Consider the following 21,670-nt stretch of genomic DNA (forward strand, 5'->3'; position numbering starts at 1 on the left):
TCGTGATCGCCTCAGTCCCCTTTAAATTTCATATGAAAATGGTGGCAGACTTCGATTGGCTCCTCCCCGTTTCAGCGCGTTCTTTTTCAATCCGCAGACCGCAGCGGCGCAGAGCGAGAAACAGAGGACAAAGTGTGTGTTTATCGATAGATTGTTATAATATCTGCATCTGTGCAGTTCTTTGTCATAAATACAGTTTACTAGTGATGGGAAACCGAGGCTTTCTTAAACGTTTGAGGCTTTCATGAAATTGTGCCGAAAAACGGTTCATTACTCAAAGCTTTTAACACAGTGTGCATTAGCGACATCTAGTGGTCAGACTTGGTTTCTCCACCAAATCTAACAAAACATTGCGGAGCAGAGGATGGTTTGAAAAAGTTTTTAATCTGTGCCAACTCGTGTCATGCGTAGTCCGGTCAATGGATTCACATATTGATCAATAATATAAAATATACAAGTGTGTGATTATAATTAATAGTAGTAGCTAACATATTTTGGGTGAGATATATATAATATAATATAATAAAATGTATAACATAAAATATATATCATCAAACTAGAAGCACCTGTTCCAGAATGACCCTCAAAAACCCGATGTCCTAATCAAGCACAAAAACAAACAAAAAGAGGCTTTATTTTGAGAGGGAAATAACTATCTGCTTTCAAGATTTATGAATACATAAAAGAGCCTGACAGTCAAGAGTTCTGTGTGTGTTTGAGGAAGAGGAGAGAGATGTTAGGTCTAAATGAGATCCCTCCTATGTCATCTATCTATATTTGTGAGTGAAGGTGATAGAGTTGATTTATGCTGAAATGTCTTCTCAGTGTGATTCAGGCTCATGTACGACAAACAACATCACGAGCCCACCTCAACCAACAGTACAATACACACACGCATGCACGCACGCACACACACACACACACAACCAAGTCAATGTAAAGTCAAACAAGAGTCATGCGAAGCGCAGATTTTTTCAAACCAGCTGTCCCGACCTTCCGATACTGCATGCCGTTCGAAGCTTCAAACGTCATCAATCACGTGGTATTGTCATTTCGATACAAGCATCGGAGAGAGATGTTAGGCCTAAATGAGATCCCTCCTATGTCATCTATCTATATTTGTGAGTGAAGGTGATAGAGTTGATTTATGCTGAAATGTCTTCTCAGTGTGATTCAGGCTCATGTACGACAAACAACATCACGAGCCCACCTCAACCAACAGTACAATGCATCAGGACTCACCTGGCTCAGAAACAGGGAAATCAAATACCTCTGGGACTCAAATATCTATGCGATTGTGTAATTTAATAACAGATTTTGGATGTATCATATACAAGGCAGCGTTTCCTTATCCAGTGTGGTATGAATACAATGAATATGATGATGTGATTTTTCCTTTCAGCTCTCAGAACTGGTTCTCAGTGCTCTGAATCAGAATCTGGTTCAGTTCACACTCAGACCAGGAGTCCAGATCACAGTATACGCTGCCCATTTATCAGCAGGTAATGAACTAGAATCAAAGAATGTTGTTCTAGTTATGAACGAGAGAAGAATTGCAATCGTTTACAACAGATCATTGATAATGACAGATTTTAGATGAACAGTTCCTATGTGACATTAGTTGTATAATGAACTCTTTTCTATAAAGATTGAGGGATTCTCATTTTTAATGATATATATATATATTTTTTTTTTTTTTTTTACTGTATATTAAAAGAAGGGTTGGAGGGTTGCACTGACAACAGTTGTCTGTCTTAATTTCCCCTGTGTCTAGCGCCTCTAGTGGACACAAGTGAGAATCACAGTGGCTCAGCTATGCTCATGCTCCTGTCTGTGGTGGTGGCGGGTTTAGCGGTGTTCCTCATCTATAAATTCAAAAGGTATTGTTATCCATTTTTAAAACTTCAACCTGGATCATAATGCATATATTAGCAGTTAAAAATATGGTTAGCTTTGTAAATTGGTTAAATGTCTAGAGGCAAGGGAAGCCTGGAAGATTACAAGTTATTTATAAAGTAGTCAAGACTCTGTACTGTTACTATCAAAAACCTACCTAACCACATTGAATTTATTGATTGATGATTTTTTTTTTATTAATAAGGATAAATGTATATTTTGAAAGGAATAGTTCATCCAAAAATGAAAATTCTGTCATCATTGACTCACCCTCAAGTCGTTCCAGACCTGTACGAGTTTCTTTCTTCTGTTGAACACAAAAGAAGATATTCTGAAGAATATTGAGGGTAGCCATTGACTTGCATAGTATTTTTTTTTTCATACTAAGTCAATGGCTAGCATCAATAGTTTGGTTAACAACATTCTTCAAAATATTTTCTTTTGTGTTCAAAAGAAGAAAGAAACTCATACAGGTTTAGAATAACTTGAGGGTGAGTAAATGATGACAGAATTTTCATTTTGGGATGAACTATCCCTTTAAATATTTAATTATGAGATTATTTGATTCAGATTAATCTTTTCAAACCGAACAGTATTATCAGAATTATGATAGAATTAAACGGCATTCGTTAACTGAATATAATCTGTTTAACTTTTTTGTGATTAATTTTCTAGTTAATATAATAATAAATATGATCAATTACTTTGAATATTGTGACAAAAAAGCAGAGCAGATGTCTGTGCAAGGACTCAAATGAGGCAAAATCATTCTCATTCTCTCAGATCTCTGAGTTTAGGTGTTGTGGTTCAGTTTAGCTCACAAAACAACTTTAAACAGCTTAAACCACTGAGCGGATATGTCGAGAGGTGATTCACCCTTTTGCCATTGCAGAACCTTCTTCTTTTGTGTCTAAGTGCTCATAACAAATGAGAAATGTCAGTCAATGCACAGACATGATCAATATTTAGCCCTTTGAGTTTTTCAAGTTGACCTTTATGAAATGTTAAATGATTGCACCGTTTCTGTCACTGGACCGAGAGAAAAGGGCACGAGAGGTCAATAAGACAAGATCTGGAGACAGGAGAGGGAGACAACAGAAGTGCCAAGAATTGTCTGATGCTTTAATACATAAGTCTGGGGCATTCGGTGACACTACAGCCGGCAACATTTCACTTCTTTAAAAAACATGAGGAACTTCCTGTTAAAAAAGTTAGTTTACACAAAATTAATGATGAAAAACTGTTCTTTTCAGTGAGTCAGTTCACAAAACTAGTCTGAATTTGTTCATGAATGACTGACACTGTTGTAAACTCTGAATATAAGTGAATTATGGCCTAAATAGTGTACACATGGTATGGACTACTTTTATTGTGCATTTGCATCGTTTTTGAAGCTCAAAAGCCTCATCTCCCATGAGGACTAATCACAGTCGCAGTACAGTAAGCTCTGAAGAAAAGCATCTGCCAAACGCATAGAAGTAAATGGGTTTAGAGCGACATGAGTGTGAGCAGGGCCGTTTCTAGCCAATTTGACTCCCTAGGCGAAATCCCTATTGCTATTAATATATATATATTATATATAATTCTTTTCAGACACCAGTTGCTTGTCACATTCAAATTGGTTGTCATAGTAACGACACTAATTTGTGGAGATTCAGTGCATTGAGTTCCACAAATCTGAATGCATTATTTGTAAATTGACTGTTAAGATAAACATTTTGCACAATTTAGTATCTGTAATATCATTGTGTTGCCACTAGATGCCTGTATAGCCCTATGTAACAATCCCTAGTGGCTAAGACATTGCACATAATTTACACATAAATCACACATAAATTAATTTTATTACATTTTGATTTCCAGTGGGGGCGGCAGTCATATTTCAGGGTGACCGTGCCACTCTTTATCACAACCCTGCTAAAAGTGCCAGTACGTGCGCTCATTGGCGCCCCTTCAGCTGGTGGCGCTCTAGGCGACCACCTAGCTCGTCTATGCCTAGAAACGGCCCTGAGTGTGAGTAAATGGTAACAGAATTAGTTTCTTTTTGTGAACCGGTCCATTAATGAGGGTATTAGATCACATCTTAATGAGCTGTCCATTTGTGTTGTGTTTTCTTCTTGCTAAATCCCTCTCCAGTTGTATTTAGCACAATCAATTTGCTTTTCAATCCTCTTAGGCAATGCCGTGTTAAAGCTCTCTTCTGGTTTTTGTGACTTTTTTCCCCTCCGTAATGATGCAGACCAAGACGGATAAAATCACCTCTCTAAAGGGAGGCCTTGATTTCACAAGTCCTAAGTGAGACTTTTCACATAGAGGTCTTTTTTTCTTATTTCCATGTCTTTTTATAACTTTTCCCCGAGGCAGATCCCAGACCTCAGCTTGTAAATGGACAGTACCGCACTTGCAAACTATAAACACATGCTTCCTGTGATAAACGACCAGAATGATGTGAACTGCAAAGCTGATAATGTCAGAGCCATCAGAACGTTCGGGAAAAAGGGCGGAAGCTCGCATTATGAACCTTATCGGCTTGGCTCATGAATATTAATTAGGTAGCGTTTGCCCAGTAGTCCTTGCTGAAAGATAAGTAGGTGACCGTTTAACACCAGTTTGTTTGTTTTAACTAGGTCAGAAAAAAAGGCCATTAAATCTAAAGTTGCCATTTTATGCTGTTGGCTACTATAATAGTTATATTTATACTTTTATATACTACTGTTCAAAAGCTTTGGCTTGGTAAGATTTTAAAAATATATATTTTTTAAATCTCTTGTGTTCACCAAGGCTGCATTTATTTGATCAAAAATACAGTAAAACAGTGACATTGTGAAATATTATTTCAATTTAAAATAACTTTTCTATTTTAATGTATTATACAATTATTTTTTATTAATTCATTTATTTTTGTGGCAGTAAAGCTGAATTTTCAGCATCATTACTCAAGTTAGTGTCACATGATCCTTCAGATATCATAATGATATTCTAATTTTGTGCTCAAGAAACATTTCTTCTTATTAAAACATTTTGAAAACAGCTGTGCTGCTAAATTTACTGTGAAAACCATGATACATTTTTTCAGGATTCTTTGATGAATAGGTTAAAATTAACAGAATTTATTTGAATTAATAAAAAACATCTCTTGTAGCATAAATGTCATTACGTTCTCTTTTGATCAATTTAACTTGATTAATTAAAAAAAAAAATCTACTGACCCCAAACTTTTGAAAGAAATTTTAAATATTTAAATTGTTAATTTAATTGAAACTCTTAACTTATAACAATTATTTCCTAAAAGTGGGCAAGTTGAAGATGGACACTTGTCCTCTAAAGTTATTATGTTTGCTTATACCACTTGATAATATTGATTTGTTTTCCCCTCCCTCTGGCTGATTCCCCCAAGCATATGTCGTAGCATCAAGCTTTGTTTGCCCATGTCTCATTGTAAATCTTTCCTCAAGGAAGATCCCAGGCCTCCACGTCTATGCAGCGATGCAGGACGAAAAAGAGCAAGAAATGATCCAGAGTCCAGTTTCTCCCACTGACAGCACACCCAGCTTCAGCTCTCAGAGAGAGCTGCTCACATCACTGGAACCTCTGGACACAGAGCCCAACACCCAGACCATCGGTGAGTACCACACAGTATCATACAGGCCCTCGGTGCCCACTTCTGATACTTCTCCATTTAACACTGAAGTACTTTCCTACTCAGCTCCCCTCTTCTACTGAACTCATAGTTTTGATACTTGGGAACAGTAGACACAATTTCCCTGTCACTCGGCTCAGTCGTGGCGTGTTAGCCAACTTCCTGTAAATGGCCTCAGCAGTTTTTGTTGGTATAGAGAGTCTTGTTGACTGCAGGGAAAAGCCCTGGTTGCTCGACTTATTGTCCCCTGATGATTCCTATAATAAATCAACAGAACAGCAAATGTCATGATGTATTTCAGCTTTCTAGGCTGCTGTGGGAATCACTGATACTCTCATATGAGTTTGTTTGACATTTGGAAAGAAGACAATATATTGATAAAGAAACAACAGTAAGAAAGTATATATATATATATATATATATATGATATGTATGTATCTTGTGTTGTTCGAAACCCGTAAAACCTTCGTTCATCTTCGGAACACAATTTAAGAGATTTTTGATTAAATATGAGGGCTCTCTGACCCGCTCGTGTCATGATATTGTCGTGAACTCGCGTCCACAAGTGACGCAGTATAGACGAAAATGTGGAATAAAGTCATTATTTTTGTTTTCTTAGCGCAAAAATTTATTCTTGTAGCTTCGTAACTTTACAGTTGAACCACTGATGTCACACGGACTACTTTGTCGATCATCTTGGTACTTTTCTGGACCTTGAACGTGGTAGTTACCTTGCGGTCTATGGGCGGGAAAGAGAGCCCTCAGATTTAATCAAAAATATCTTAAATTGTGTTCCGAAGATGAACGAAGGTCTTACGGGTTTGGAACAACATGAGGGTGAGTAATTAATGACAGAATTTTCATTTTTGGGTGAACTTACCCTTTAGTTCTGGCAGCTCACGTCAGTCAAGCACGCATTTTCTGACTCTCAGCTGATCCACGTCGACCTATAGGGATACGACTCCTATCACAGCATCCATATATAAGGTACTTCAGCATTATCAGCAGCTTTCAAGTTGGCTCAATAGCTAATGGCAAATTCGGCAGTCAAAACCACATTATCTTACTAGGAATTGTGCAATCAGGAATTTAGCGAGAGAAATAGTTCCCCTCATGGACTTCACCTCAGATTCATTCAAGTGTGTGAACTTGAACACGTGAATTCGCCGCATTGATCATAAGCTGCCTGATTTGGAAGTGACTGAGCTAGCATTGCTTCTCGCATCGCTGCGTTATTGACATGAACTCCATGAGTTATACTAATGTGACTGACTCAAGAACAAGTTCAGATGAGATATGCACTCCCCGCATGAAGAAGGATATCAAGAGATCAAGCATCCACGTCACAGCTGGCTTTGTTTCACTCTCCATTCATCTCTGAATGTCTTCACAAAACTAAGATAAGTTCCTTTTTAATGCTTTCAGGTTATTGGCAACATGCTTGTTGCTAAGGCTATCCATGTTGCTTAGGCTTATTTAGTTGTTTTCAGTAAAATGCTTGTGCTAGGCTTATGCTATCATATTAGCAATATGCGTTATTATCTGTTGTCATTGGCAACATGCTGTTTTTTAACCTATCAAGTCTGGTCACCTTTATTTATATAGCAGTAAACAGCACAAATTCAGGGAGCTTTGTGGTGATAGACAGGAAATAACCATCATGGTGCAGGTGGAATCAGAATCAGCTGTGGCGCAGCTCCAGGAAGAAAATGGTAAGCAGGCGTTGTTCGGTGAGGTTGGTTCAGCATTGATTCTGTTCGAGTATCGGAAACGATTGTTCTATCTAGTTGTATTGGAAACATACTTGTTCCAGAACTGTCTGGTTGCTTTTGGAACATGCTTGTTCTTAAGGCTATCTGGTTTATGTTGGAAACATGCTTGTTTAAAGGCTATCTGGTTGTTATTGAGAACGTGTTGTTGCTTAAGCTTTTCAGGTATTGGCAACATACTCATTAGGTCATCTGGTTAAGGGCAACATGCTTGTTGATATGGCTTATGCAGGTTTTGGCAACATACTTGTTTGGGTCATTGGGTAAGGGCAACATGCTTGTTGCTTAAGGCATTGACATTTTCACTGTCAGTTTTTGTTGGGGATATCAGCATATGGTTTCTGGGTTATCGCTGCTCTCCCTGCTCTTTTCCATGCTACACTCTAAAAAATGCTGGGTTGTTTCAACCCAACTTTGGGTCAAATATGGACTAACCCAACTTTTGGGTTAAAAATTTTATGTAAAAATTTAACCCAACGGTTGGGTTAGTCCATATTTGACCCAAAGTTGGGTTGAAACAACCCAGCATTTTTTAGAGTGTAGGCTGCATGGATGCGCAGGAAGTTATTGCCAGAACTATACCGCCAATTCAAACTGTATTCTAATTTTCAATCATCTTTCACAATAGTGGTCCTGACAGAAATCAAGCATAGCATTAGTTCTGGCAGGTCACGTCAGTCAAGCTCACATCAGCTGACTCTCAGCTGATCCACGTCTACCTATAGAGATACAACACCTATCACAACATTCCATATATAAGTTCCTTCAGTATTATCAGCAGCTTTCCTGTTGGCTCAATAGCTAATTACCCTCCTCCATCCCCAGCTCCTCCTCTCGTCCAGTCAGGATTCAGCCTTCTGATCTGAACTTAATTTATTATATAACTTACTATTTGTAATAAATTATATGATTAGTAAAATGCTAAATATAAATTGTTAAAAATACTATTAATATCATTAATATATTAGCAATATAACAAAAAAATATTAATATATTAAAAAATAATAATTATTTAGTTATGTAACACACACACACACACACACACACACACACAGTGTGTTACGGATTTGAGGATAGACAGACAGACAGACAGACAGACAAATTAATATAAAAGATGTAGAATACATAATTGCATAATTATTGGAATTGTGTATATTATATATTTATTACATATTGTGTATGTAAATAAAATACAATTCTAAAATTCTAAACAAAATTAGAATTGTATTTATTATATATTACATACGTCCATGAACATATATAAATCATTAAAATATTAATAATAATACTTATACAATAATACGATTATTTCTTTTTAAAATTTAATTTAGTTTTATTGTCATTTTTTTATTGTCAGACATTTTATTGATTTAGTTTTTATTGTCATTTTGTCTCTTTGTATTTCCCAGAATGCATCAAACCTCATCCACGTGTCAAATTCTCATCAGATCTTCCTACATACATTGACGTTTGAACTCTAGCCTCCGCCATGTCAAGGACTTTGGTCATGCGGACACAAAGGTTTCAAGCTTTATTCAGTACTTGTGCATGTTGGACATTAACTTTACTGTGCTCTGTGAATACTAGAACAAAATTTGTACAGCTTTTTTATACATCTGTGTATTCAAGAAAACATTTTTGATGCTGTTCATTTATAAAGATGCCAGTGTGTACAAAGTCTGAGAAAAAAAAAAAAGACAATTATACTTGGTTACCCGTCTGTTTATTTTTATTGTAAACAGTGCCAGTACAGTATTCATGAGCGTAAAACAGGGATATGTGACATTTTGAAAGTGTTTTAATAATAACATGTAAAATAATTAATGATTATTGTAAAATGAAACATTTCCTGGGTTTCATTTTGTAAAACTATATCTAGCACATCTGTACTTTACATGTAACACAGAAATGTAGATTTTACCACTAATTTTATGAGTTTCATGCCTTTATTCATGAAACAGGGTTAATGTTGAAGCTTGTTTATCTTGTTTTACTTCTCTGCAATATCAAAGTATTTTTTCTTAGTAAAATAAAATCTTTGTGTTTCTATGTAGAAATAACTGACTGTTGGTTTACAGATACATATCAGTGTCAAGATCTGCTGCGTAAACTGACTTGAGACGTTATGGCCAAGCAGAAAATGATAATCGTATACTGTGTCTAGTGTTTCATAAACAGTTTTGTATGGAATAATTTATGTGCACTCACAGAGAGTTACATGATTTATGCTTTCATTTTGCTTGTTTATTTGGTATTTTTTGTGCATTTAAATTCAGTCGTAAAGTAAAAATTAGATGGTTTCAGCTACTCAAAAATTGCCAACAATATACAGCACAAAACATATTGTTGGCACAAACCATGTTTATATGAACCTGCATTTCATGTATATATGCATTTCAACATTTTATTTTGAAATGTAATTTAATTTAGTTTACATTTTTATTTTATTATTATTATTTGTTTATTTATTTTTCATAGTTTTTGAGGATTTCACACAGCTGAATATTGTAATATGACTAATTTTCATAGCCAAATGACACTTTTAATTTACAAATGTGTGCCAAAACACCAGTTTTGCATCAACAAGACAATTAACTAATTAGACACTATTATATCTTTAGTACAATAACAATACAATAGTACAATAGGGACCATTTTTTTGCATGTCCTCCTGTTTATTATAATGGTGCTGTTACACACATGGATGAGATCATGTTCCTCGTCATCTTTATGTAACTCAATATTGATACTCTTTTTCTTAGTTATATCTATGGACTATTTGCTTCTCAATTTTGCTCTTCTTTCAATATGTTCTCATTTGAATATCAAGGTTAAATTACAGCTATTGTTAGTCTTTCCATTCTCATACACCAATGAATGTAACTGGAGGCCATTTTTATTACAGAATTGTCAGGATATTGAAAACAGCATGTCTAAAAGGGAACATTGTAATGGCTAATTTTATTTCAATCCATTACATTTTGTACACTGCGTATAAATATGTCACTGCAGTAGAGGATGTTCATACTGAGGCAATTCACTATGGACTTGACACAATCACAGTACAGATTATATTTTCATAATATCACACGCTGAGGTCTGACACTGTCTTTAGTATATGAGACGATGGAAGACAAGACACTCAAGTTTTGAGTTGAAACTGTCAATCAAATGAGTGCAGGGCATTGTGGGTAAGGGAGGAGCTATAAAAGGAACAATAGCAATATCATTTAATTGTTTCTGCTGAAAGGGTGAAAAAAAATAAAAAAATAAATCATGACAGAATCAATATCTGAACATTCAGACCTGAATTGACATTACTTCAAACCAGGTGGCTGAAGAGAAATGCATTTTAATTATTAAATTGAGTTGTACGTTTAGATTGAAGACAGAGCTTTTGTTAAACCACTGGCTACAAAACATGACACTTTATGAGCTTTGAATGGACAAACTGTGGCAGCCAGGAAATCAAAATCCAGCGCTGCCACTTCTCTTTTAAGAGTAAGGAAGATTATTTTTGTAGAAGACAAGAGTTTTATTACTGTAAAGACTTTATAAATATATAAATGCATACAAACTTTTAGGTGTGTAATGCTTTGTTTCTTTATTTTTTTATCTTTCTTTGACCTCAACTCTGTGCTTATGTGGAATTGTTTCTGTTTGGTGCAATCATATTTATTAAACGAAACCAGTCCCTGTTATTGTGTTTTGATTTTCTTACAGTATTTGTAAAAACATTATGTAATTTGCTGAAGTAACCTTTAAATTGTAGATAAAAATAAAGTATTGATCAAAATGGAGTATGGTTTTATTTCATTTATAGGCTTTTAAGAAAGCCTTTATAATGTGAAAGCAATCGTTTTTTTTATTTTTTTTTATGATTATGACACTAATATAATAGTCCACACAACTAATATAATGGTCCAAAACTCCAAAACAATCATAATATATATATATATATATATATATATATATATCATAATTATTTTCTTATTTCTTTTTTTGCATTTTGGGGTTTTAATTATTCTTGAAATAGGTATCTTATGCTCACCAAGGTGGCATTTATATAGTCAAAAATACAATAAAAACATCAATATTGTGAAATATTATTACATTTTAAAATAATTTGTTTCTATTTCAATATACTATAAAATGTAATGTATTCATGTGATGCAAAGATACAAAGCATCCATAATTTATAATTATAATTAATTATAATTTTTGAAAACAGTTGTGCTGCTTAATATTTTTGTGTAAATCTTGATACATCATGAATAGAAATTTGAGAAGAACAGCATTTATTTGAAATAGATTTTTTTTGTAACAATATAAAAGTCTGATAAGTGTATATGAAAATTGTACTGTTCTGGTGAAACAGATGCTAGTCATAAAATGACTTCTGTCCACTTCCAGAGAAAAACAAATGTTAGAAAAGAGGAGAAATGAGCAGCCATTAGCGATGAATAGTTTCGCGACAGCACAGCTAGAGAGACAGTGTGAGGGAGGTAACTGGAAGGCACATTAGACTGCAGATTAAGGAGCAATCAATGCTTCCAGGGGCCCCGGCTCTGCTGACATCTCAAGGTAACTTTCAACAGCGTCCAGGGAACTGTAAGTATGAATGTGTTTGTGTGCGCCTGTTATGCAATTGCAGTCAAGGGCACAGCTAATTCAAGCCTAATGAAACATTTTGATTTTCTCCATTAAAAAAAAATCATGCCCTCATGATAAAGTATTAGGCGACCTGTGTACCTCTTGTGTACAAATTAAAGTTCATCAGAGGCCTGTCTCTTCAAGGATAATAACCAGCTCAATCCGCTCCCTGTGGGTTTGTACTGTAGTTACTCCAAGGACATTAGACTCAATCTTCCTCTGGTGACATGTGTGCCTACGGCGAACAGTGTCCACCGCTGGCACCTCGGCTAGCAGACTCACCACATTTAATTACCTTTGGAAAGAAAGACCAGCGGGAGTGAGAGAGAGAAACACACACACACACCAAAAGTGTTCATACACAGCTTAACAAATCATAATCAAGGACTGGAACTATATAATCATTATAACAATATATAACATTATATAAAATACTAATGTTACTTTGTACATTCAGGAAATCAAGGCAAAATTAGTAACCTTTGCAATGTCCACACTATGAGTTACCATAGTTATACCATGACGTCAAAGTGTGTGTGTGTGTGTGTGTGTGTGTGTTTGTGAGAGAAAGAGAGAGAGAGCTAGATACCAAGCTTCACTGCTTATCCAGCCATTCACTTCATTAACTTCCCATCTCTCCCTGGGGACAGATTGTATTCACAGAGGTTAACACAGGCCAGCAAATAGAAAGTCACTCTCTTCTACAGACTGATTTGCATGGTCTGTTGGTAATTGGCATTCGGGAAAGCTGTATTTGATTACGAGGTTCAGAGGTGTTCTTTCACTTCTGGAGACTCACAATGTCTTTGTTCTTAACTCCACTGGAAAGATGACGGTGATAATTTGACAGTGATTTCATGAGCATATTCCCATCATCAATGATTAATCTACTTATGCAGCAGAGCAGAAGGAGAAGTATATTTTAATGAGAACGAAACAGCTGAACTACATGCAGGGGTCTTAAAGGGGTCATATGATGCTGCTAAAAAGAACATTATTTTGTGGCAGAAGGAAAACGAAAACCAGGACCAGGAACTGACCCTTGTGGGACACTCTCCCATAAAAGGGATTATTTATTTCAAATGAATGTATACTGAACCCTGTGTTTGGCCTGATTGATTACCATGCTCAGTGGAACTGCGAAATAAGCAACCTCCAAACGATGCATATGTAAACGACTGATTACTCGTTAATCTGCTTGTGCAGTTTTGAATAAAACCCAGAACTGGAGAACCAGTGGTGTAATGTAACAATACTTCAGTAATAATACTTACTTATAGTACTAATAGTACTTAAGTATTTTTGGGGAGAATCTGTACTTTACTTGAGTTTTTATATTTCTGTCAACTTTCACTTTTAAGCCACTACATTTCTTAATTAAAATTAATACTTTTAATCGGATACATTTCCCCGAAGCATTACTTACTACAAAATAAAATCGGAAGAACACAGACAGCAAGAAAGCAGGTTTGACAAATCAGTGGTCTGGTGCTTGTAAGTAAGACTCCTAAAAAACACCTTTGCTCGTTGGCAAACAAGTGCTCGCACAACCGCGGATGATTTCATTTTCCACTCAATTCGAGGCTGGGGTGTGCGACATACAGTATATCGTCTGCGATAATATAATAATTGTTTTAATGATATGCGATTTGACATTATCGAGTATATCACAAAAACACACAGAGAGTGCACGCATACACTACGTGATTTAGTCTATTAAAATTTATTTAGAATCATCAAAATTCAAGGCATTCTAAATTGTAGGTGGCAGAAATGCCTGTCTTTTATATTTATATAATTTAATATAGTTAATCTATATCACACGAAGAGTGACGTTTTCTCTCCAGATATCAGCATGATAAATGTAATATTGATTTTATACAAGCTTAATAATGTAAGCATTAAGTAACTTAAATTTTAAACACACCATTGCCTGTTTTTGCTCAATTTTGCCAACGAAAATAGTTCCAAACAAAGATCAAAGCACTGTTTTGCATCTCCGAGCAACACACAGTTGCCCTGCGTCTCAGTGTTCATACTATCCATCCTAAATAGTATGTGAGGTTAGAATACGTGTGTCCCAAAGCATAGTATGTTAAAAAGAGTATGCCAAAAGTCCCCAGATGGTCTACTATTTCAGGTCAATTTTTGAAGTGTGGATCCGTGCACACTCTAATGGCTAATATTGCCCACAATCCATTGCGCTTTGGTGAAGGATTCTGTCCAGAACTACAAACACGAATAAAACGCGTTAAAAAACTACAAACATGGCGGATGTGCGCGACCAGCGGCTAGGTAGAGAGGCTTAGAAAAAGGGGTTTGAGTTACTAATATTCAACATTTAACCTGGTAAAAAATATTTATTTAATGTTATCTGTGTTATATTTCATCTGCAACAGCAATGTAAACTTTTATAAACATCTGTTTGGTCCTTAATTTTTAAATGCATCATTATGCATAAAATATGAGCAGAGTTCTCTGCATGAAAGACCCGCGACGGGCAGATCAATGTGCTACTTCTTTTCTCTCCAATACGGTATGAAGTTAAATTAAATGCAATGTGGAGGATGTTAATTGTGACAAGATGATTGACAGTCCGTTAAAGACACAGTTGTGTGATGTGATAGTATGTCCCAAAGCTTGCATACTCTTCTACTACACACTCAAAAATTGTGTACTTTTTCTTCACCAAAACAGTACATATTTTAAGTGCGTAGTATAAGTAGGCACATTGAGATGCAGCATTGGTGTTTCCTTATTGAATGAATCAGCTTTTTGAACAAATTGGTTGAATGAATGCTTCAGTGACTCACTCATTAACACAATCAAATGCTTCCTTCCTGAATGAATCATCCATTTGAAAGAATCAGTTGACTGCCACCCGGTGGTTTTAATTTCACATTTCAACTATATTTTCATGTTTTAAATCAGGGATAGGCAACGTCGGTCCTAGAGTGCCGTTGTCCTGCAGAGTTTAGCTCCAACCCTGAAAATAAACTCACCTGCCTGTAGCATTAGTAACAATAAATAGCCTTAGTAATGAAGCACCTCTTATGCTTACCCAAAGATACAAAATTGAAGAAAGAGTTAAAACTGAACGCATCTTGCTGCTCAAACTGTGTATAATTTATATATATATATATATATATATATATATACAGGGGTGCATACTTTTACTGTTAATACTTAAGTATGTTTAATATATAAAAAAATACTTTTCATACTTAAGTACAATAAATATCACATACTTTAAAACTTTAGTCTCAAGTAATATTCTAAACGGTGACTTTAACTTCTGCCAAAGTCATTTTCTGGTAAGATATCTGTACTTTTACTTAAGCGTGGCTTTCAGGTACTTCATCCACCACTGTGGAGAACTGAATAATGTCTATGCAAACTGTAAAATGTTTCCATGTATTGATCAAACTAGTTCTTTGTTTTTGCACAATGAAACACCCACTGTGGCAGAAAGGGTCATTAAAACCACGCTCCACTGGAGTGTAATCAGCATAAACTTCGCTAACATCATGACTGCAGTAATTAACTTTATCCTTTAATTATTTTGCCTATTTTATCAGTAGCATCCTGGGAGAAGCCTGCAGAAAGAACACAAAACCATGTTCAAATCCCATGCTTCACAGTGAAACAGGGTATTCAATTAGAAAAAAATGGGCGTGACTTGATGTTATTCATTGAGAATTTATTGCATAGTGAAAACCCAGCATTCCATATCATAACAGTCTAGCGGAGAAAGCTTGATTACATGCAGACTTAAAACACTATTTTCTTTAAGTTGTACATGAACTTCTACATTATGTACAGACAATTACCCTATAGTGAAACAAACAGTTAGTTTCATGAGTCACTTTACAGCATATATACTATTACAGCATATATAACACACTAGAACTACATTTAAACAAAATATGCAATTTAGATATGCTTTCTAATGGATGCCCAAAGCTATATATTAACATATTTTATAAATAAATAATATTAATGAATAACACCTGCTTTATCTACACCATTATAATCCAGAATATAAGAATTACACTCTTAATGGAATTAAAAAGTAATAAACTTTTAAGTAATAAAATATCAGTTAGCAAAGTATATAAATGACTGTATGCCTTGCAATGATTTAGCTCTAATCAAAGCCATTAATCACAGCTGTGTGAATGTAAACGCATACCAGATTCTGTTATTCATTTTGCTCAGTGGGGACATTGGAGAATGATTTATTTCATAAATGCATCATGAATCTATCATTTGTACTCATTTAAAATATCAAGGGATGGATTATACAGAGGAGTTGCATAATGCATGCCTCTTAAAACCGCTGTGATTGCATCATATGCCTAAATATGATCTATGATAGTTTGCTAAAAACTTACCTTAACTTTCTCCCCAGAGCATCTGTTGCAGTACCACGTGCTCTCCACAGGGGGAGATGTGGGACCACCAGCACACGTTCAGCTTTCACACACATGACCGTTCTACAGAAGAAAAAAAAGCGGAAAGTGATGGGGATATCGTCGGTCTCCCCTCAGCCTGTCTTACAGTATGTCTCCCTTTGTTTAAATAACAATTACTGTCAAATCATACATACATTTCTTAGCTTAACCTGCCAAAAATATACACGAGGACGGAAATACCCATAAGGCCAAGTAACAAGAGACATGATATGCAGGCTAGCCGCTAACAGCTCTTAAGGGGACACTGTAATCATAACCTATAGGTGAAGTGACAAAAAATGTTGAAGTACTACTCCTTCCGCAATTAGAGAAGTTTTGTTCCTCTAAGTCATTCTGCCATAGCAAGGGGAATCTAGCACTGTCCTATAGTCTTTAATTGGCAAAATGGTGCCGTTTCTGACACAAGATATAAAGGAGAAGTTATCAGAGCAATTTTTCGATGTTTAAATGCTTCCTCCTGTTCCAGCTTTAACATGCACAGACAACTGAATAAGTAGTTCAGAAGTTGTGGTTGAGGCTTTGTGGTGCTATCAAAACAGACACTGCAACATTTGCTTAAATAATAGCTTGAGTTTGGGGCAGGGCTATTTGTTTGTTCAATGAAAAGTGGGTAAAGTGTTCGGGAAGCCTGTTCGCTAATTTGTTTGGTTATGCAAGCAAACAATTGAGATTATGAAGGTTGTTCAGATAGGCTACGAAAATTACCTGACAAGCCATTTTTATAGTACATGGAACTTTGATGTGCACTACCCTTCAAAATGTTGGGGTCAGTTAGATTTAATGCTTTCATTCAGCAAGGACACATTCAATTGTTAAAATGGTTAAGACCATTTATAACATTTAAATGCATTTATAAGATATCTATTTCAAATAAAGGCTTCTTTTACTTTCTATTCATTAAAAGAGTCTAGAAGGAAAAAAAAGAAATGTTTAAGAAATGTAATAAGAATAATAAGAAACATTTCTCCTGTGATATACTGAAGACCTGATGCAAGGTTCAAGCCAAGAATATGAGAAAAAATCAGTGGCGAATACTATGCACCGAAATGAAAATTCTTGGCCGAAGTCCAAATACCGAACACGGTTTTTCCCCCCATTTTGCCAATTTTTTCAGCTTTGCATAAATTAAATAGCCAAAATGTGCTTTTTACTGTTTTGTCTTGCTTTTCAAAGAAAACATCATTTACAAAACAACAATTTAAAAATATTTACTTAACACTGAACATGTTTTAACATTCTAGCAGACATTATACCAATAAAACACAACTTAACTTAAAATTAATGTTAGTAAAATAATATTTTTGGCCATTTTTTAGACCCTCTTCTTGAATCAGGCATGCATTTTTTTACCGTACAAATAAATGCAGCCTTGCTGAGCAGAAGAAACTTCTTTTAAAACATTAGAAAATATTATAGATCCCAGTCTGAACACTATGTGTAAATGTTACAATAAATGTATTAATAGAGCTGTTGTAATTATTATTTTCATTATTATTATTTTTTATTTGGCAGAACAACAGTAAAATTGCACTAATAACATTTATTAATGTTGATGGAGTTCTTGCTTTTTCTCAGCTTCTATTTTGGCAGAAACCAGCAGGAAGACCTCAGTGCTTCTTTTTGTTGACAAATTATTCTCACTACGAATTTGGGAAGATGTTTGTTGCACGTATCACATTGTAACATCCATGCCTTGTAAAAATTCATAAAAATGTTACTGAGCAGCTGACGAGTAACACTGTTTCAGCGCAGATTTTCCTCGCGCTTTGGACTTTGAACCTTGAACCCTGCTGCCGCGAGCTCGTGCAGCGCTGTTTGAATACATGCAATTCGTGCGTGTATTAGAAAACATAACAATCTGCAGTTTATTTAATCGTTCAAGGGCATTTCGCGATTTCAATCATCATACAGTAACCAGCAACAACCACCCTTCTTCTTCTCATCGAAGACATGCGATGCAGTACTAAACAGTCTCTCGCTGTCGGTGCTTGTAATGAATTTTGCGTCTTTCTCGGACAGCTTTAAATGTTTCCACACTGCCGTCATTGCTGCATTACCGCATTACTGCATTATTTCGCTTATTATTGCTATTTTCGGCCGAATAATTTCGGTTGCCGAACATTCGGTGCATCATTTTCACAGGAAGCACACTTAGGCCTAGATCTAACTTAAAAAGGACAGTTGACTATGAATATGAAGTGAATATGCCCAGTGCGTCTTCTAAACCAGATCATATGTAAGAAGAGATATAGAAATTAAGATTACTTAGAGGCTCTGTAACTCTAAATGTATAACAGTCTTACAAGAAACAGACCAAATCAAGAGAATTTCAACACAAACCCCTGCGCCTTATTTACTAGCCAACAGAAATCCACTTTAGGCAGGTGTAAAATGTGCTGGTCTGGCACTGTGAGCATTTAAGTCAGTAATTCCTTTCAGTTCAATCAAGCTTCTTTGCCATGTAAATGAAGCTTGTTATAAAATGCAGAAAATTTACAAAAATGCACTATTGGCATCCAAAGAAAGCAGGTGGTAAACAGAATTTTATTTAAAAGAGAAATTTGCATAGTGATGCTGTGCTGTGGATTTTGCAAATAGCAAATTGAGTTTTGTTCAGCACAGATTTCCGGGGCATGTTTGCGCCATTATCTAATTTGCTTAATTTCTTTAGTGAATTTGGTGTTAAAACTATGCAGACAGCATGTTCCAAAACAATACGTTATTCTGGTATATTCTTCCCTCTATATTTACAACAACAGTGCACAGTTCATAAAGCTATAGGTGTGGAAAAATGGGGAAAAGAAAGCGTTTGTAGAAAAAAAAAAAAAACTCCTCTCAAACTCACCTGGGCTTCGCTTTAAGGCATATGAGAGACTGAGAAAGGATTCTTTGATTCTAAAATTGAACTTTCTTGGCCTGAGTGGTAAGCGCTATGTTTAGTGCAATCCGAATGCTGCACATCACCCTGAGAATATCATCCTCCTAACAGTGAAGAATGGTGGAGGAAGCATCTCTCTTTTGGAGGGAAAGCTTTTCTGTGGGAAACTCATATAGGTAGAAGGAAAAATGGATGGAGCTAACTCCAGAAATATCTCACAGGATAAAGTGCTGCAATCAGCAAGAACGCTAGCACTTTAAAGACACTTCATCTTCCCATAGCACCTGAAACATACAGTAAAAGCCACAATGGAGTGACTTCAAAGCAAAAAAGGTTAATCGTCTCGAGTGGCCCTGCCAAAAATTCAGACATCGGTCTTACTGAGCATCGCTGGAACGATTTAAAAATTGCAGTTCACGATCGATCCCCATCCAACCTGATGTAGCCTGAGGAATTCTGAAGAAGAATGGGACGAGTGAAATATTCCACTGCCAAGATGTGTAACACTAAAACAGACATATCCAGTGAAACCTGGAATATAATTAAACACAATCCACTGTGCTCATACGTTCTATATGTCTATGGTGTTTAAAATAATCATTTCTGTGATGCCCATGTAATTTAAAAACTGTTTCTTTCTTTGTGGAACACTAATGAAGTTATATAGCGGAATATGGAATAGTTTTTCCAAACAAGAAAGAAAGTCATAGAGGTTTGGAATGGCATTTTACTTTCCAAATGAATCAGTATATTCTGCAAAAATATAAATAATTAAATAAATAAGAAACATAAATAAATAAATACTTTTTTGTGGATCGTTAAAATTACATACCAAACTGGTGCCATGTCGACTGAAAAGGTATACGTTGTTTCAGATACAGAGCAAGTTATTACATTCTGAGGAAAGACTATTAATATAATTTCTTCAAATTTACCTGATGGATTATGCAGAATAAGACGAGGAACATGTATTTAAAAAGTAGCAGTGGACAACTGCGGAATGAATGAATGCATGATGGCTTTTGAAGGTGAATGAAGGTTTTTATTCCAGATGTTTTTCCTCTGGTGCTGGTGCTGGGTCTGCAGTTCACAGACTCGTGCAGTAGATGGCACTGCATATATGCTGATGTGTGAACAGAATGCTTGAACTAACAAAGCAAATGCTTTAACAGGACAGAACAACTCCTATGCTCTGGATTTTTCCTATAGAAACTCCTCTTGTTTTGGGAAAGAAAAGACAAGAGAATAAGCTACAGTTTATTTATTGCTAAATATAAACAAACAGATAGCCTACTGACAAATTATTCTTGTCCATAAAGTAAGAAACTCAACATAAACCATCAAGCAGAACCATCAAACTGAACAGAAAACTGAACCCTTCAGATTTAGGAGAGCCTAATGATCTTTGATATGATCTTTCATCTTACACTTACATGTCACTTCATCCATTTGCCAGGCTCACACTACAGGAGATTTAGGCTGATTTATCCCCGATTTCCCCTCCCGATAATCGGAGAAAAAATATTTTCGAGGATCTCGATCGGTTCCGATGTTTGGCACAGATTATCTGGTAATGTGAGGCGTATGCAGATCGAATCTTGCACCTCCCGATCTGCTCTCACACAAATCTGGGCCGCCCCGATTAATATCAAACATGTCTGTCAGCCCTCCCGTTTTTCTCAGGATTCTCTTTATATTTTCCTCAAAACAATTGTTCCCCCCAATGTTCTAGACATGATTACGGCCTTGTTTGGTATAAATAAAAAAAGTTAGTTGAAAAGAATCACCAGTGTTGAAACAATGGACCTTTTTCACATTTCCGGGTTTCTCAGCAGCGGAAGTCGTCATAGTTGGGTTAACTTGAATAGCAGTGAATGGGAGAGCAACACACATATATTTTTTGCATTCCCATTTGTTCAAATAGCAAAAGAAAAACTCCACGATAGTGTTTTCATGACTTTCAATAAAAGGAAAACAAATTGAGAGAGACTGATAACGGCTATCAGAAGAGAGAACGATGTCAAATTTACCGTCCTATCAAACATGTCTGTCAGCCCTCCCGTTTTTCTCGGGATTCTCTTTATATTTTCCTCAAAACAATTGTTCCCCCAATGTTCTAGACATGATTACGGCCTTGTTTGGTATAAATAAAAAAAGTTAGTTGAAAAGAATCACCAGTGTTGAAACAATGGACCTTTTTCACATTTCCGGGTTTCTCAGCAGCGGAAGTCGTCATAGTTGGGTTAACTTGAATAGCAGTGAATGGGAGAGCAACACACATATATTTTTTGCATTCCCATTTGTTCAAATAGCAAAAGAAAAACTCCACGATAGTGTTTTCATGACTTTCAATAAAAGG

At 35.7% G+C, this 21,670-nt stretch overlaps 1 protein-coding gene across 1 annotated transcript in view; it reads left to right on the forward strand.

The window, feature by feature from the left end:
- LOC107746059 (VPS10 domain-containing receptor SorCS1-like) overlaps positions 1-9,691 on the forward strand; it is a 69,231-nt gene extending 59,540 nt beyond the window's left edge. The window contains exons 22-25 of the mRNA XM_016560118.1: positions 1,403-1,502; positions 1,775-1,880; positions 5,352-5,518; positions 8,715-9,691. Coding sequence (XP_016415604.1) covers positions 1,403-1,502; positions 1,775-1,880; positions 5,352-5,518; positions 8,715-8,779 — 438 coding nt within the window. The 3' untranslated portion in view covers positions 8,780-9,691. The remainder of the gene's footprint in view (positions 1-1,402; positions 1,503-1,774; positions 1,881-5,351; positions 5,519-8,714) is intronic.
- Positions 9,692-21,670: the final 11,979 nt, after the last annotated feature.

The sequence above is a fragment of the Sinocyclocheilus rhinocerous genome, unplaced genomic scaffold, assembly GCF_001515625.1.
Source record: "Sinocyclocheilus rhinocerous isolate Xijiao unplaced genomic scaffold, SAMN03320098_v1.1 scaffold1880, whole genome shotgun sequence".
Lineage (NCBI taxonomy): Eukaryota > Metazoa > Chordata > Actinopteri > Cypriniformes > Cyprinidae > Sinocyclocheilus > Sinocyclocheilus rhinocerous.